The sequence below is a fragment of the Coregonus clupeaformis genome, chromosome 7 (assembly GCF_020615455.1).
Source record: "Coregonus clupeaformis isolate EN_2021a chromosome 7, ASM2061545v1, whole genome shotgun sequence".
NCBI lineage: Eukaryota > Metazoa > Chordata > Actinopteri > Salmoniformes > Salmonidae > Coregonus > Coregonus clupeaformis.
Window position 1 is genome coordinate 6,604,516 of NC_059198.1, and position 18,783 is coordinate 6,623,298.

Consider the following 18,783-nt stretch of genomic DNA (forward strand, 5'->3'; position numbering starts at 1 on the left):
GCTGTAGGTCGATAATAGATACAGTTGAAGTCGGAAGTTTACATACACTTAGGTTGGAGTCATTATAACTCGTTTTTCAACCACCACAAATTTCTTGTTAACAAACTATAGTTTTGGCAAGTCGGTTAGGACATCTACTTTGTGCATGACACAAGTAATTTTTCCAACAATTGTTTTCAGACAGATTATTTCACTTATAATTCACTGTATCACAATTCCAGTGGGGCAGAAGTTGACTGTGCCTTTAAACAGCTTGGAAAATTCCAGAAAATGATGTCATGGCTTGAAAAGCTTCTGATAGGCTAATTGACATAATTTAAGTCAATTGGAGTTGTACCTGTGGATGTATTTCAAGTCCTACCTTCAAACTCAGTGCCTCTTTGCTTGACATCATGGGAAAATCAAAAGAAATCAGCCAAGACCTCCGAAAAAGAATAGTAGACCTCCACAAGTCTGGTTCATCCTTGGGAGGAATTTCCAAACGCCTGAAGGTACCACATTCATCTGTACAAACAATAGTACGCAAGTATAAACACCATGGGACCACGCAGCCGTCATACCGCTCAGGATGGAGACGCGTTCTGTCTCCTAGAGATGAACGTACTTTGGTGCGAAAAGTGCAAATCAATCCCAGAACAACAGCAAAGGACCTTGTGAAGATTCTGGAATGAGTCCTATATCGACATAACCTGAAAGGCCGCTCAGCAAGGAAGAAGCCACTGCTCCAAAACCGCCATAAAAAAGCCAGACTACAGTTTGCAACTGCACATGGGGACAAAGATCGTACTTTTTGGAGAAATGTCCTCTGGTCTGATGAAACAAAAATAGAACTGTTTGGCCATAATGACCATCGTTATGTTTGGAGGAAAAAGGTGGTTGCTTGCAAGCCGAAGAACACCATCCCAACCGTGAAGCACAGGGATGGCAGCATCATGCTGTGGGGGTGCTTTGCTGCAGGAGGGACTGGTGCACTTCACAAAATAGATGGCATCATGAGGAAGGAAAATTAGGTGGATATATTGAAGCAACATCTCAAGACATCAGTCAGGAAGTTAAAGCTTGGTCGCAAATGGGTCTTCCAAATGGACAATGACCCCAAGCATACTTCCAAAGTTGTGGCAAAATAGCTTAAGGACAACAAAGTCAAGGTATTGGAGTGGCCATCACAAAGCCCTGACCTCAATCCTATAGAAAATGTGTGGGCAGAACTGAAAAAGCGTGTGCGAGCAAGGAGGCCTACAAACCTGACTCAGTTACACCAGCTCTGTCAGGAGGAATGGGCCAAAATTCACCCAACTTATTGTGGGAAGCTTGTGGAAGGCTACCCGAAACGTTTGACCCAAGTTAAACAATTTAAAGGCAATGCTACCAAATACTAATTGAGTGCATGTAAACTTCTGACCCACTGGGAATGTGATGAAAGAAATAAAAGCTGAAATAAATCATTATCTCTACTATTATTCTGACATTTCACATTCTTAAAATAAAGTGTGGATCCTAACTGACCTAAGACAGGGATTTTTTACAGGGAATTGTGAAAAACATAGTTTAAATGTATTTGGCTTAGGTGTATGTAAACTTCCGACTTCAACTGTAACATCTCCCTTTTGAAGACAATGGTATGGAAGGAACATACATTTTCTCTAAGCTCTTTGTCAAGGATCGTTGTATGTGAAATCAAATAGAGATTGTAATGGAAGCAGGACGGAAATATCGTTGTGTCATTTCAAGTCAGGAATCATAATTCTTCATCAAAGTAGTTATTGCAACAAATTATAGATTTTGTTCTTATTTTGAGAATAAAAAATACAAAATAAATGAATTATTGAAAAGGTTTTGATTAAATTAAGACATACTATGTGCAACATTAAATAAGGTAGTGACAAATGGAATACAACTTCTTTTTTTTTTTTTTTACAACCCTGCATTGAAACCAAATCCTTTAACCTGCAAATATGCTATCTTCAGTCTAGGTATTATAATAACTACTAGGCTACTGCATGTCTGTCTCACAGGAAACATCAACATACAGTATAGCCACTATAAGTATTTCCTCAGAATGCATGTTAAGCAAGACTTTGCTTATGGACGTAAGGAAACGTTAGCCCCATTGGTAATATTATTAAAAACATACATTTATATTGTAAAAAAAAAAAAAACATTGTACACCAATCAGACCCAAGTATGTGCAAATGTTAACAGGAGGGTGTTTGACCATCCGTGGGAGGGTCTATCGGGGTAGTGCACATATACTGTGGGAGTATTTAAAGATCAGAAAGCAGGTGGATGCATGTATTCTTTCTTGTTCAAGTCATATCACAGTATGCTTAAATTGTTCTACTACATTTCCCTCTATACAGAGCTGGTTTTACTGATCATCATGGTGATTGAGTGGATAGAAATAGAAGGTGTGTATACAATCTAAAATGGTTTCATTTCCAGTGTTAGTCGCACGTTACTTGGCTTGCATATAAGCTGCTTTACCTCCGGGCCATGACGAGACCGACTGAAGTAGAGTGGAGGCCATGAACCAGGAAGTCCTCAGCTCAGACAACCCTTCACCTTTGACTCCCAGCGCCAGGTGTAGTTCCTGCTTGACCAGAGTTCTTAGGTCCTATAGGGTGTCTGAATTCTACTCCTACATAATTATTTATTAACCCATTGAGAGATCGAGTCCTCAGACAGTCAGACACAATCTCTGGACTGCTGTGGAAACAACCCTAGAGACTAAGGCTGGATTCCATTCTGAAATCCTGGTTCCTTCCCTCAGCCCTTGACCTCTCCCTCTCAGTCATCATGGGACTGGAAAGAAAGAATAAAGCAGAGATAAAATGACAATAGCACTCCCTACCCTTCTGGTAGTCTAAGTGAACCCTTTGCTATCTAATTATCTTTCATCCCAGTCTCCAGTCCCTTCAGATCTACAAGGAGACAGTTGTCAAGAAAAGAGGCAAGGGAGAATTATTTGAGAATAGAATGAATCCCTGCTCTACAACACCTGCTGGACTGGCCTGGAACCTGCCCTGGGGGCTGTCCTATCTGCCTGTCTCCTCCACTGGTGCCTCCCCAGTTGCCTCCTGGCCCTCAGGCTCTCTCCTCCTCTTCCATACTCTGTTCCCCTTCCGGTGTACCCACCTCGCTCTCCTCCTGCGTGGGCTCGGGTTCAACTGGCACCTGGGAGGTCTCTGGGCTCTCAGGGGCCCCGGAAACCACCTCGTCTGGGACAGGGGAAGGTGGGGTGGGTGTGGAGGGTTGTGGGACCCCCTCCCTGGAGAGATCCTCAGCATGGCCCACGGAGCTGGTCTCACTGTGAGAGTCAGAGCCCCCCGCACCCTCGCGCCGGAACAGCCTCTGTCCTGCAAGTGGAGGAGGAAAAGGAGGAATCAAAGAGAATAGTAGTCTAAGATTTCCAGTATTTTCAATAAATAAAATATTCCCCTTGATTTTAAAGCGATTGACTGCGAAAGAACAAGAATATCCCATTCTATAGATTCTGTGAGGCCATACCTGGTAGTCTCTTGGCAGAGGAGGTGGGGGTTTCTGGCGATGCCAGCCCACCTGTCTGGGCCTTCATGGAGTAGGTGGGCTCTGTGGTGTCCAGGGAACCTATGGGAAACACACAGTCACTTATACCATCGGAATGCAGACATACAGGAGCAACCTAGGAGCAGGCACAGACACACACAGTTGTGTACCTGCAGCCAGGTTAAAGGTCCTGCCCTTCACAGTGCTCTGGAACGGAGAGAACCAGTTCAACACGGAGCCGACCAGAGGAATCTGTCTCAACACACCCTGAGAGAGAGAGAGAGAGAGATGGGGCAAAACAATAAATACAAATCAGTCCATAAAATGTGCATGTATACAAAAACGTGCACACGCACACACCTCCTCCATGAGTTTCTCCTGGTTGTCTTTCTGGAGCTGTAGCTCTGCCTCCTGGATGCCTTTCCTCACCACCTCCGTCATGTTCTCTAATAGCTAGTGACAAGATGGGACAGAAGAAAATAATCATTTACAACTGAATCAATGCAATGGGATTGTAGTTTTACATAGATATTTGATTGCATTTTATAATCAAAAATCAATATAATCCGGAAGTACCAGCCACGTTAGAGGCATTGACAGACTGTAGGTAAACAGAGTAGAAGGAGATTGCGTTACCCTGCCGTTCTCCTCTATGTCCCTCCCCAGGGCGGCTATCGTATCCACTAGCTCTGGCACGTCTAGGTCCTCCATTGCCATGCCAATAAATACGCAGTCCTTCTCGGGTCCGAACTCCGGGCCTGAAGGAGGGAGAGAGGTTAAGAGGTAAAGCAGGCTGAATCAGAACCAGGTCTGAATCATTCCTCGGTTTGAGGGGAAGATTGAAACCTTGAGGTCCAGATGTGATAAAAGGAGCTCTGTGCTGTGGACAGGCACAGTACTGACCGGTGGAGAAGATGAGGTCTGCGTCCAGATCCCCTAGTTTCACCAGCAGCTCACCGTTGATCTTCTCCACCTCCAGCTGTCTCTTACGGTCGTTCATCTTCTCAATCCTCGGCTCATACCTGAGTGGACACAATCATTTTGTGGACAAGTCACATTGCTTTACATAAAACATTTTGGTTGCAGTTGCACATTATTTTACTCTAAAGAAATTACCAGGTAATTTACTATGAAATGGCATGGTAAAATGGTAATTACAGTGAGGGAAAAAAGTATTTGATCCCCTGCTGATTTTGTACGTTCGCCCACTGACAAAGAAATGATCAGTCTATAATTTTAAATGGTAGGTTTATTTGAACAGTGAGAGACAGAATAACAACAAAAAAATCCAGAAAAACGCATGTCAAGAATGTTATAAATTGATTTGCATTTTAATGAGGGAAATAAGTATTTGACCCCCTCTCAATCAAAGATTTCTGGCTCCCAGGTGTCTTTTATACAGGTAACGAGCTGAGATTAGGAGCACACTCTTAAAGGGAGTGCTCCTAATCTCAGCTTGTTACCTGTATAAAAGACACCTGTCCACAGAAGCAATCAATCAGATTCCAAACTCTCCACCATGGCCAAGACCAAAGAGCTCTCCAAGGATGTCAGGGACAAGATTGTAGACCTACACAAGGCTGGAATGGGCTACAAGACCATCGCCAAGCAGCTTGGTGAGAAGGTGACAACAGTTGGTGTGATTATTTGCAAATGGAAGAAACACAAAATAACTGTCAATCTCCCTCGGCCTGGGACTCCATGCAAGATCTCACCTCATGGAGTTGCAATGATCATGAGAACGGTGAGGAATCAGCCCAGAACTACACGGGAGGATCTTGTCAATGATCTCAAGGCAGCTGGGACCATAGTCACCAAGAAAACTATTGGTAACACACTACGCCGTGATGGACTGAAATCCTGCAGCGCCCGCAAGGTCCCCCTGCTCAAGAAAGCACATATACAGGCCTGTCTGAAGTTTGCCAATGAACATCTGAATGATTCAGAGGAGAACTGGGTGAAAGTGTTGTGGTCAGATGAGACCAAAATCGAGCTCTTTGGCATCAACTCAACTCGCCGTGTTTGGAGGAGGAGGAGGAATGCTGCCTATGACCCCAAGAACACCATCCCCACCGTCAAACATGGAGGTGGAAACATTATGCTTTGGGGGGGGTTTTCTGCTAAGGGGACAGGACAACTTCACCGCATCAAAGGGACGATGGACGGGGCTATGTACCGTCAAATCTTGGGTGAGAACCTCCTTCCCTCAGCCAGGGCACTGAAAATGGGTCGTGGATGGGTATTCCAGCATGACAATGACCCAAAACACACGGCCAAGGCAACAAAAGAGTGGCTCAAGAAAAAGCACATTAAGGTCCTGGAGTGGCCTAGCCAGTCTCCAGACCTTAATCCCATAGAAAATCTGTGGAGGGAGCTGAAGGTTCGAGTTGCCAAACGTCAGCCTCGAAACCTTAATGACTTGGAGAAAATCTGCAAAGAGGAGTGGGACAAAATCCCTCCTGAGATGTGTGCAAACATGGTGGCCAACTACAAGAAACGTCTGACCAAGTACTAATTCATGTTTTGCAGAGGGGTCAAATACTTATTTCCCTCATTAAAATGCAAATCAATTTATAACATTTTTTACATGCGTTTTTCTGGATTTTTTTGTTGTTATTCTGTCTCTCACTGTTCAAATAAACCTACCATTCAAATGATAGACTGATCATGTCTTTGTCAGTGGGCAAACGTACAAAATCAGCAGGGGATCAAATACTTTTCTCTCTCACTGTACATAGCTATTAATAATACTAATACTGAATAAATAACAGTATATTCCTACCTGACGGCTCCCAGGCCGGGCCAGCTGAGGTCCTCTATGTAACTGAGGGCAGAGTGGCGGTACACCTCCTCTCTGAAGTCCAGTCTGAGACGGAGCGTACAGTTCAGCACAGGAACCAGCTCAGTCAACCGCTCCACCAGGAGATCCACGTCACACCGCTGGGTCCCCAGGGCTGGGAGGGAACAGGTCAGAGGTCAGGGATCAAGGGTCAACATAAGGAGAGTTGTGCCTGACTAACATCCACTGTGGTGGGTGGATTGACTGACGATGATCAGGTGTTCTTCATTAACTGTACAGGTGAGTGTGTGTAATACAAATGATGGTGTGTCTAACAGGTGAGTGTGTGTCTTTCTTTATGATGCGTGTGTCCCACAGGTGAGTGTGTGTGTGTGTGTGTGTTACCTGCGGCGGTCAAAAGAGGGGTGAAGCGGACACAGGTGCCCTCGTCCTCCAACTCCACCATGTCTACCCCGCTGGCAGGCACAAGCTGTGCCAACCGCTCACACAGCTACAGGCAGACAAAATCAATCAACCAATCGATCTTTATTGTCTCACCCATTACAAATGTATACAAATGCTCACCCATCTGTTGAGGGTATCTAGCACTTCTCTCTCTCCAGCAAAGTAGCCCTCCACAGAACCACCACTGGATTCTGAGTCGCGGGGAAGAGGGGGAGAGCATAGCATTACGACCTATTACATATAACTTGCCAAATTCAAATATATAGTACATTTACATGATACTCATTTGAATGCACAAATTGCAACTAAAGTAGGTTGGATATAGCTGAATAAGAGTTCCTGCTTAGTTGTGGGGAAAATGTGTAGGAACAGGAAGAGTAGTGTTAACCACTCACCTGCACTGGTCTCCTGGGAGAACCTGAACACTACTACTGGAGAGTTCAGCTCATCCTCCACCTGCAGCACAGGAAAGGTGAGACAGACACACAGGTGAGGTTCCACACATCCAGGGTCATAAACCTTGACCTTTAAAACTATCATTAACATGCAAACAGGTGAACTATGTGAGAATGGTCCTGAGAAGCTGTGTGATGTGATGCTATGGAGATGCCTGGGTTTGTGACACACATCCTCTGTTTGAGCAGTCAAACTGGTCTGCATGGGGATTGTTAAATAGTTAAAATGTTTGTGCGTAAATGTCAATGCCTATGACTTCCATTCACAATGGACATTTCTGTGTTTTCCATGGATGTTATGTATATGACTCTTAACCATACAACCGACGACAAATCCACAACTCACCATTATATTGTATGTACTGTGTATACTTTGTACATAAACCATTGGGTCGGGCAAATTTGAGTTTTGGAGAAAATCTCAGCACAGGAAAGACACTACTCTTTCCTTCTGGTAATTTCTCTCCATCTCTAACAATTCACAGTAAGGGTATGTACTACCCAGTTACCCATAGCAGGATTGATTGGTTGAAGTGACATGTTGGATTGTTACTTTTGTACCTTAACAGGGTAGTTATGTAAACACAGTGAGGTCCATCTTTGATGACGCCTGGGTCAAAGTTCAACTTTAGAGTCATCAGGATTCTGTGAAGAAGAGGTGGTGGGGGGACAGGACATTCCCTGATGTGCTTAAAACATGCCTGTAGTGGTGATTGGACAGGAACCAGGAAGTGGACTGATGGCGGTTTTAGCCAATGGGTGCCCTCAATTTGAGCGGTGTCTCAAATACAGTGCCTCTCAGGGCATTCAGGTGGACAAACATGGTCAGGTACAGAGTGAAACAGAGAAAGAAGGAGAGAAGGAGGAGGAGAGGAAGGGTGAGCAGGCAGGGGGAAGAGGGTTGGTCCCACCTACAATAGACAGAATGAGAGAGCCCAGCAAGTCCCGTAGAGAGCCCCCCGAGATCGGCGGGATCCGAGAGAGAGACACCACACCCTGTAACCAAGGCAACCCAACCGCTCACTATCTACAGTATACACACACTTACTACACACAAACAGCACACGACACTCACTATGACAAAAAGGTACTCAAAGCCACCATCAACCCAACACGGTAACCAGACCCACACACTCTGCTTGTTCACCGGATCAGCTTCAGCAGTTACTGCACTGCACCGTTCCAATGATCTCTATATCATCTACATGTGTCAATCTTATTCACACCGTTTCAGATTATCTAAAGATCAGTATCTGCTCAGTGCTGATGCCTGTGAACAAGGTATTTGTTTTGTGACAGTATGATGGCGGTCTCTGTTAGCGAGGCTCAGTACTGTTTCTTTACCATAGTCAAAGCATCGAAGAGAGAGATCTCAGAGTCAAGCTCATCCTGATGATGGCATAAAACACAGACGTCAGACGCCCTCATCTTCATAGCTGTGTGTTATGTGTTTGAGATGAGTGTGGGTGTGATCTTATCTCATTGTTTTCTTAAGTTATCGTATCTTAAAACTCAAACAAAAGCTCATATGGGGGGCCTTCGTCCTTTGACCCACCTATGTGTAGTGGCTTTATAGTGCCTTTGTTTACACCCATAGTGCATTATTAAATTATGCAATTAACAGCTTATGGCTGCTTAGAACAGCCTCAATGCTTTACAATGCATTACATATACATTAATAGTAGTAGATAGTTAATAGTTGAACAAGTTGTGGACCTACTGAAGTCTTTATGGAAGCCAGAGTCTTCAGTTTCTCAAGAAGCTGTTGGCTCTACAGACAAAAAGAGATACGACACGGGTCAGTTTGTTAGCAGTAAGGTGATAGAAATGAACACAGATCGCTAACCCACATGCTTATTACTAACCTAAAGTACTTACAAGCTCTGCAGCGTGTCTGATCTTCTCCACTATCCCATCATGGCCCAGGTACTGCAGGGAGAGCCAGAGAGGCAGGGCACGCAGCTTCTCTACTGGCTGACTGGAAGTCAACCCGGCTGCCAGAGACTGAGACAGGGGAGAGAACTCAAATGGATAGGTGAAACCAAGGATTCCACCACATACTGTAGCTTTCACCAATCCAGTCATATCAGATCTGTAATAACTCCAAGGGAGGCAGGAAGGAAGGATGCATGTTTAAAGTACTAAACAGAGACCAGATAGGACCTACAGCTAGAGTTGAAAGAGGACACCAAAGAAGAGAGCCCAGGAAGGAGAAAGAGGACACCAAAGAAGAGAGCCCAGAAAGGAGAAAGAGGACACCAAAGAAGAGAGCCCAGAAAGGAGAAAGAGGACACCAAAGAAGAGAGCCCAGGAAGGAGAAAGAGGATACCAAAGAAGAGAGCCCAGGAAGGAGAAAGAGGACACCAAAGAAGAGAGCCCAGGAAGGAGAAAGAGGATACCAAAGAAGAGAGCCCAGGAAGGAGAAAGCGTACCAGGGCTGGGTCCTCATGTCTGTAGAGGGTGACAGCAGGAACAGCAGGCAGGCCCAGCCACGGACCCAGGGTCAGGGTCATACTGTCACTCCTGGTGGCCGCCTGGGGACGGAGGAGGGGGCAAAGACACATACTGTAGTAGACATATTACATTACAATACAATACAGGCATCTTACAGTGCATTCATTTCAAGTTCGGAGGGTCACAGAATGGGAGAGCATATCCTATACGTACCGTCACGGGGGACGAGACCTGCCCCAGAGCCAGGGTGGCCAAGTTGACACTGAGAGAGACAGAAAAGACAAAGTAGTTTTAAAGCATTTACAAACCCCTCCAATATGGTTGGTTAAAGACATATTACAATTTTACAAGTATGTGTAATGTTGTTACCCACCCTTCTATGTGGAGCCACATGCCATACTGTTCACACAGCTCCTTTAGACGGCCCAGCTTGTCTGTGTGGCCCGCCCCAGGGGTGCCTGGGAAGACAAGGCAGTGAGTACGCTCTGAGTCACTCTGCAGTACGTCTTGGTCAATACGTCAGTGATAGAGGGACTGACATGTTCATTTAACCTTTATTTGACCAGGTAAGTCATACAATAACATCCTGGTTGGTCAAGGGTTAAACATTGTTTCACTTTAGAGTGTAATAATATGTCACCATGCAAAGTTTTGCAATAAGCATGGAGTTATGATTATTTTCAGATTATAAGCACTCACGAGTTGAAGTGTTGGATTGCATGTTAAAATAGTTTTGGGCCAGCCAGGCTTTATTCATTCAGTCTGCTTTTGAATGTTGAGAAGTAATAGGCCTTGAAATAAACCTGTGCATCAGATTGTTTATGTCCTTATTTTGTCTCTCTAAAACTAGATTGCACACTGTCCTTGGACAAAAAAAAACACTTTTAAAAGAGAAGATGTGTGCCCTTAGCTACTAATTTGATTATAATTGTATTAATGGTGATAGAATTCCCCACTGACCGGCGTTGGCTACCAACAGCAATGGAAGCTTCCCAGTCTCCACGTCCTCTTTGATCAGCTTGTCTAGCAAGGCAACGTCCTGCAACAGGAAAACACCAAGGGAGACAGATCATATTATGTTTTCCATTTAAAATCAGGGTAGTATGATAGGTAGTACGCATACAGGCACCCCAGTATGACCTAAATCAAATCACATTTTATTTGCCACATGTGCCGAATACAACAGGTTATTAGAGTGAAATGCTTACTTACAAGCCCTTAACCAACAATGCATCTTTTAAAATACAATTTAAATAAATAAATAAAAGCAAATAACTAAAGAGCAGCAGTAGTCGAGTCGAGGTAATTGAGGTAATATGTACATGTGGGTATAGTTAAAGTGACTATGCATAAATAATAAAACAGACTAGCAGCAGCGTAAAAGAGGTGGGTGGGGGTGGGGGGGGCAGTGCAAATAGTCCGGGTAGCAAAGATTAGCTGTTCAGGAGTCTTATGGCTTGGGGGTAGAAGCTGTTGAGAAGCCTTTTGGACCTAGACTTGTCGCTCCGGTACCGCTTGCCGCGCGGTAGCAGAGAGAACAGTCTATGACTAGGGTGGCTGGAGTCTTTGACAATTTTGAGGGCCTTCCTCTGACACCGCCTGGTATAGAGGTCCTGGATGGCAGGAAGCTCGGCCCCAGTGATGTACTGGGCCGTACGCACTACCCTCTGTAGTGCCTTGCGGTCGGAGGCCGAGCAGTTGCCATACCTGGCGGTGATGCAACCAGTCAGGATGCTCTCGATGGTGCAGCTGTAGAACTTTTTGAGGATCTGAGGACCCATGCCAAATCTTTTCAGTCTCCTGAGGGGGAATAGGCTTTGTCGTGCCCTCTTCACGACTGTCTTGGTGTGTTTGGACCATGATAGTTCGTTGGTGATGTGGACACCAAGGAACTTGAAGCTCTCAACCTGTTCCACTACAGCCCCGTCAATGAGAATGGGGGCGTGCTCAGTCCTCTTCTTTGTCCTGTAGTCCACAATCATCTCCTTTGTCTTGATCACGTTGAGGGAGAGGTTGTTATCCTGGCACCACACGGCCAGGTCTCGGCCCTCCTCCCTATAGGCTGTCTCATCGTTGTCGGTGATCAGGCCTACCACTGTTGTGTCGTCAGCAAACTTAATTATGGTGTTGGAGTCGTGCCTGGCCATGCAGTCATGGGTGAACAGGGAGTACAGGAGGGGACTGAGCACGCACCCCTGAGGGGCCCCCATGTTGAGGATCAGCATGGCAGATGTGTTGTTACCTACCCTTACCACCTGGGGGCAGCCCGGCAGGAAGTCCAGGATCCAGTTGCAGATGGAGGTGTTTAGTCCCAGGATCCTTAGCTTAGTGATGAGCTTTGAGGGCACTATGGTGTTGAACACTGAGCTGTAGTCAATGAACAGCATTCTCACATAGGTGTTCCTCTTGTCCAGGTGGGAAAAGGCAGTGTGGAGTGTAATAGAGATTGCATCATCTGTGGATCTGTTGGGGCGGTATGCAAATTGGAGTGGGTCTACGGTTTCTGGGATAATGGTGTTGATGTGAGCCATGACCAGCCTTTCAAAGCACTTCATGACTACAGACGTGAGTGCTACGGGTCGGTACTCATTTAGGCAGGTTATCTTAGTGTCCTTGGGCACAGGGACTATGGTGGTCTGCTTGAAACATGTTGGTATTACAGACTCAGTCAGGGGACATGTTGAAACTGTCAGTGAAGACACTTGCCAGTTGGTCAGCACATGCTCGGAGTACACATCCTGGTAATCCGTCTGGCCCTGCGGCCTTGTGAATGTTGACCTGCTTAAAAAAGTCTTACTCACACCGGCTACGGAGAGCGTGATCACATAGTCATCCGGAACAGCTGGTGCTCTCATGCATGCTTCAGTGTTGCTTGCCTTGAAGCGAGCATAGAAGTGATTTAGCTCGTCTGGTAGGCTTGTGTCACTGGGCAGCTCGCGGCTGTGCTTCCTTTTGTAGTCTGTAATAGTTTAAGCCCTGCCACATCCGACGAGTGTCAGAGCCGGTGTAGTACGATTCAATCTTAGTCCTGTATTGACTCTTTGCCTGTTTGATGGTTCGTCTGAGGGCATAGCGGGATTTCTTATAAGCGTCCGGGTTAGAGTCCCGCTCCTTGAAAGCGGCAGCTCTACCCTTTAACTCAGTGCGGATGTTGCCTGTAATCCATGGCTTCTGGTTGGGGTATGTACGTACGGTGACTGTGGGAACGATGTCATCAATGCACTTATTGATGAAGCCAGTGACTGATGTGGTGTACTCCTCAATGCTATCTGAAGAATCCCAGAACATATTCCAGTCTGTGCTAGCAAAACAGTCCTGTAGCTTAGCATCTGCATCATCTGACCACTTTTTTTATTAACCGAGTCACTGGTGTTTCCTGCTTTAATTTTTGCTGATAAGCAGGAATCAGGAGAATTTAATTATGGTCAGATTTGCCAAATGGAGGGCGAGGGAGAGCTTTGTATGCGTCTTTGTGTGTGGAGTAAAGGTGGTCTAGAGGTTTTTTTCCTCTGGTTGCACATTTAACATGCTGGTAGAAATTAGGTAGAACGGATTTAAGTTTCCCTGCATTAAAGTCCCCGGCCACTAGGAGCGCTGCCTCTGGATGAGCGTTTTCCTGTTTACTTATGGCCTTATACAGCTCATTGAGTGCAATCTTAATGCCAGCATCAGTTTGTGGTGGTAGATAGACAGCTACGAAAAATATAGATGAAAAGTCTCTTGGTAAATAGTGTGGTCTACAGCTTATCATGAGATACTCTACCTCAGGCGAGAAAACCTCGAGACTTCCTTAGTATTAGATTTTGTGCACCAGCTTCATGAAATGGGTTTCCATGCCCGAGCAGCCGCACACAAGCCTAAAATCACCATGCTCAATGCCAAGCGTCGGCTGGAGTGGTGTAAAGCTCGCCGCCATTGGACTCTGGAGCAGTGGAAACGCGTTCTCTGGAGTGATGAATCACGCTTCACCATCTGGCAGTCCGACGGATGAATCTGGGTTTGGCGGATGCTACCTGCCCCAATGCGTAGTGCCAACTGTAAAGTTTGGTGGAGGAGGAATAATGGTCTGGGGCTGTTTTTCATGTTTCGGGCTAGGCCCCTTAGTTCCAGTGAAGGCAAATCTTAAAGCTATAGCATTCAATTACATTCTAGATGATTCTGTGCTTCCAACTTTGTGGAAGGCCTTTTCCTGTTTCAGCATGACAATGCCCCCATGCACAAAGCGAGGTCCATACAGAAATGGTTTGTCAAGATCGGTGTGGAAGAACTTGACTGGCCTGCACAGAGCCCTGCCCTCAACCCCATCGACACCTTTGGGATGAATTGGAACTCCGACTACGAGCCAGGCCCAACATCAGTGGCCGACCTCACTAATGCTCTTGTGGCTGAATGGAAGCAAGTCCCCACAGCAATGTTCCAACATCTAGTGGAAAGCTTTCCCAGAAGAGTGGAGGCTGTTATAGCAGCAAAGGGGGAGGACCAACTCCATATTAATGCCCATGATTTTGGAATGAGATGTTCAACGAGCAGGAGTCCACATACTTTTGGTTATGTAGTGTATATTGTATGAGCCTATCTAAATGAGGCTGATCTTCCTACCATTTGGTGCTGGGATCCAAACATAGTGTTACAGGGGACGGTGCACAGGCTGGACAGAGGCAGACCCAGCTGAGGAAGAGAGGATTTCTGTTAAAGTCAATCTACATTGAATAACTTCTGAAATATCTGCTCTTACAACACCAAAATAACATCAGAAAGGTCTGTCTGTGTGTCTTCATGTAAGTACATGCAATGCGTTTCTATGCCTGCTTCTACTCCTACTTGGCTGCAGAGGTGCTGTCCCAGGCCAGGCCTGCAGGTGGTGCTCTGATAAATGACAGGCTGTCTGGAGTTGAGCACCATGTAGCCCTCTGTGGAGTAGTCCTCATAGCGGGCATTGATGACCAGGCGACACACCTTCAGCAGGCCCTCTCGGTCATCCTCATGGTAGTATGCTGAGCCACTCTCATACCTGGCAGGACATCAAAATCAAATGAGCAATGCACCAGGAACAAACACACACATGCACTCGACAGACAGACCCAGACACACCTGAAGAGTCTGCAGAGCCATAGTGTTGTGTCAGATGCGATGCGTGTGATCAGCTTCCTGAGTCTCTCCCTGTCCAGCACTGAGATGTAGGCTGCTAGGCTGTGTCCTAGCAACGCCATGTGACCCTGCTCCCCGACATTCTGCATCCTGCTGGGGGACAAGACACACACAGGAAGTGAGGTCACAAAGATGTGATGTTGATAAACTGTATTACACTGATACTGATTGTAATGGGAATATTTAAGGTTAATAAAGTTCATATACAATGAAGAGTGATTAACACAATCCTTAGCATATTTATATGTTTTCATGTTCTGTTTGTGCAAGGTTCTGTTGATAGTGATTGACGCCAGACTGGAGGTACAAGGACACTGATTATTACTGTATTCTGTAGCAGCTGACAATGTCAATGCAATTTGTTTTGACTTCCTACAAGCCTTCTTGGGCTGGTTTTTACAGAACACTTGGTACTGTCTGATTAGAATATAAAGGGCCTGTCTCCAAGAGGCCAGACAGACATTTTCTCTGCCTCTGTTCTCCCTGTTGCAACTTGTAATATACCGGCTAGATTTTTTATTGATATTATCAACGACTTCTCTTCTTTTTGTTCACCTGGAAATTCCTATTACCCTGATTTTAAAAAATTATAAGATGGACTTCTAACTGACATATGCTCTCAGTAGTGGTGTTCTAATGTTAAACCTACCGATGGCTTGGCTTGTCTTCCTCCTCATCTTCATGCATGAGATTCTGGACCAGCTGGAGTATACTGGCCACATCCTGCCCACTGGAAGTTAGGAAGAAAACACACAATATGTTGTTTGAGGGGACTCATTGGTTCTGTGAAATGCCATCCACATTTGTTTGTGTGAGAGAGAGAGGGAGGAAGAGAGACAGACAGAGAAAGACACTAGATCGAGAGTGAGTAACAGGGGTATCTGCTGTACTCACTCTCCCTGTAGGGGTCCGGGGATACTACTCCTGCTGAACTGGCATCTATCTGCATCCGGTTCTGATGCCCTGGAGAGAAAGAAACGGCAAAACAAACAAGTCAGATAGTCATTCAGGTGTGTGCATTTGACTTGTGTAAACATGCATGCATACAGTATGTGCAATGGTATGTGCGTCATTAACAGCCAGTGTAATACTCGTCAATATATCTTTACGAACAAATACCAATTCATAAAAGCTTACTTTCGGCCATTCTCCAGGATCTTCATGGCCTCGTTGAGGTTCTTGCCCATTTCAGCAAGTGTGGGGTCGACCATCATCTAGGGTCAGAGGTCAGAGACTGAGGAAAAAGACACTAAACCAGCTGGACACCTCATTCCATCTCAGGGTTACAGACAGAGCCATAGGCTAGGTAAAAACACAGTTTATCCTTCAGTTCTCTTGCCCCCTAATGCCTTATATTTAACACTCTAATCCTCCCTTTACCCTCCTCTGTCATCTATTGGACTGCATATTGAGGCGGATCAGAGGTAGAGTAGACAGAGGTCAATCTAATTGTTAACATTTGTCAAATATTGACATTGGCAAGACGTAACAGACTCTACCCTGGTCTAGCTCATGTTATTGCCAATTCCAGGCGACTGGAGAAGCAGTTGAAAGTAAATACAGTCTGACTATAACTTCTATTCATTACCAGTGGTGCCTCAATGCCCTCATTTCTGTCTGAAATGATAATGGTGTAGTTATGGATCCACCCGTTATGTGATAGAGTTGGATTACCTGTGTAATTTAATCAAACCGGATTTTCTGCTACTACAACATGCCACTCAATAGATTTATGATGCATGAGCTGCCTAAATATTTGTCTTAAAGTAAATGTCAGTTAACCAATAAATAACATCCTTGATCATAATGACTCTCTCTGGCTGTCTCTTACCCCATTCATAGACGTTAACTGCTTTAGCGCCTACTGAAGTATATTCTGACAGGGGTAGTTTTGTTAAGAGCCCCGACGCTTGCTCTATAACACGCATCGCTTGCGGTACGGTTTTGGAAACATAAGGAACGTATCTTTCATATCAAAGAAAAACACTACACTTTTATAGGGTTATTGTTCCCACACAGTCATATCTCCAAGTTATATCACTTGTTTATGGAAGACAGACGGAAGACATAGGTGGCCACCTGTGCTAAATAGCCATCTAGCATGCTCCGAACAGCTGCGTGTAATCGTAACTGTGGAGAAAGTAGAGTTCACTTAGGCACACACATCTTGTGGATCTGTGCAAAACTGCTAAAGTTAGTGTATATTTTTTTATTTGAAAGATCATTTCTTGCTGATATGAAAGATAAGGGGCACATCAGCATGTTTCGAAAACCGGTTTGAAAGCGATGATTATTGTCTCTATGGTGCTTTCAAGACAACTGGGAACTCATGACGGCAGTGATCTTCAAATCGGAACTCTTGAATGATGCCCGATTTTCCGACTTGGAATTCCGAGTTGGATGACCGTTCAAAACGATTTTTCCCAGTCGGAGCTAGTTTTTCCTCCGCGTTCCCATGTCTTGATGGCGCTGAAGTCAGAGATGTCAGAGTTCCAAGTTGTTGTGAACGCGGCAACTGTGCTAGTCAGTCAACCAGCCGTGACCATCCATAACAAATTAGCAGCATCGTCATCACGATGATAAACTGTTTCATAAATGGAAGGTGGCAGCTTCATAATTGACGACATTAGGCCAAGAAGAAACAAGGACATGCTCTGGTTAAATGCCACATTGCATTGCGTTTATCAAGGAAATAAATCTAGTTCCGCGTAATTCTTAGCAATGACAGCAGATTTACCGCTGTTGGTGCTGCTAGCCTAACTAGCATTACTAGCCATAGTTTGCCTAGCGTTACCGCTTGGACCACACCAAGATTGACTGCTCGTCCGTGCTTACCTTGTGATGCGGTGGCTCCAGACAGTTGGAAAGCTTGAGAAAAGGATACGCCGTCTATCCCCTCTGTATGGGCGTGGGGATTATTATAATATTGACGGCTAAAGAGCTTCGTTATCCCGCTAGCTCCTGTAAATGTTCACTTCCTGGACTGGCGCTCCGTATTCCACGCTGGCAGAGCTGACGTATCGCTACACGGCCAATGTGGTGCTGTGTGTATCTTGATTGGCTGATAGGTGCTTAGCTAACTAGCAGGCAGTGGAGTGGAGGGTTTTTGAATTGGGCCCCAGTAATACTTTGAAAAGCCTAATAATTAATTCCTCCATTCATTGAAGTAATGATCTATTTGGATGAAAGCAAGGCATCTAGTGCATAATGCACCTATCCATCATACAGATAAGTGATTATTTCAGTGAAGGGAGGATGCATCCATCAGAGGGAGAATCTCAAGTGCGTTTCTTTGATTCCTCACGTCCTCTCTCCGGTTTCCACTAGATAAAACAGCCACAAAGTAAAAATTGGCTCTATTTTACAATGTATCTTCTTAAAATCTGATTTTAAACCTAACCTTAACCGTAACCACACTGATAACCTTATGCTTAACCCTAACCTTAAATTAAGACCAAAAAGCTGATTTTTGTTTTTAATGAATTTTTACGATATAGCCAATTTTTACTTTGTGGCTGTGTTATCTAGTGGAAACCACTCCCAATTGGATTAGGTCAGAGAGGAGGGGACGTGAAGAAATGGAAATGCAAATGAGATTCTCCCAGAGTGTGCAGTACACGTTCTCATTATTATACCTCAGTGGGAGTACCCTAGAATAGATGATGATGACTAATAATACATATGGATGTACACTCCCCTATGTAATTATTTGGACAGTGAAGCTAAAACTTTTAATTTGGCTCTATACCGCTGCATTATGGATTTGAGATAAAATGTTTTACATGAGGCGACAGTACAGAATGTCATTTATTTTAGTTTTTTTCATACATATCTGTTTTACCGTTTAGAAATGAAAGAACCGTGTATCAAGTTCCCCCATTTGAAGGTGCCAGAAGTACACTACATGACCAAAAGTATATGGACACCTGATCGTCGAACATCTCATTCAAAAATCAT

At 44.9% G+C, this 18,783-nt stretch overlaps 1 protein-coding gene across 3 annotated transcripts; it reads right to left on the minus strand.

Annotated features, from left to right (window-relative positions):
• Positions 1-1,523: 1,523 nt before the first annotated feature.
• LOC121568843 (pyridoxal-dependent decarboxylase domain-containing protein 1) lies at positions 1,524-17,814 on the minus strand. 3 transcript variants are annotated; one of them, XM_041879295.2, is made up of 24 exons: positions 17,662-17,814; positions 15,964-16,040; positions 15,721-15,789; positions 15,476-15,556; positions 14,770-14,919; positions 14,500-14,689; positions 14,278-14,346; positions 10,639-10,717; positions 10,052-10,136; positions 9,892-9,940; positions 9,657-9,758; positions 9,103-9,228; positions 8,945-8,995; positions 7,165-7,225; positions 6,890-6,960; positions 6,710-6,815; positions 6,308-6,479; positions 4,429-4,547; positions 4,162-4,283; positions 3,886-3,978; positions 3,696-3,792; positions 3,508-3,606; positions 3,136-3,356; positions 1,524-2,802 (listed from the first exon to the last, which is right to left on the minus strand). In XM_041879295.2, exons 2-24 carry the CDS (start codon positions 16,038-16,040, stop codon positions 2,788-2,790), a joined length of 2,304 nt encoding a protein of 767 aa, XP_041735229.1. In that variant the 5' UTR covers positions 17,662-17,814; the 3' UTR covers positions 1,524-2,787. The 3 variants fall into 3 exon arrangements, with proteins under 3 accessions (XP_041735229.1, XP_041735228.1, XP_041735227.1); XM_041879294.2 differs by having other exon boundaries at positions 1,524-3,356; positions 14,770-14,916; XM_041879293.2 differs by having other exon boundaries at positions 1,524-3,356.
• Between the last annotated feature and the right edge of the window lie 969 nt (positions 17,815-18,783).

Coding starts and splice junctions, on each gene's coding strand:
- LOC121568843 (XM_041879293.2), bottom strand. CDS start 16,040: ATGATGGTCGACCCCACACTTGCTGAAATGGGCAAGAACCTCAACGAG. Junction 9,229..9,656: donor GACATGAGGACCCAGCCCTG/GTACGCTTTCTC, acceptor CCCCTGTCTCAG/TCTCTGGCAGCCGGGTTGAC. Junction 7,226..8,944: donor TGGCTTCCATAAAGACTTCA/GTAGGTCCACAA, acceptor CCTGTGCTGCAG/GTGGAGGATGAGCTGAACTC.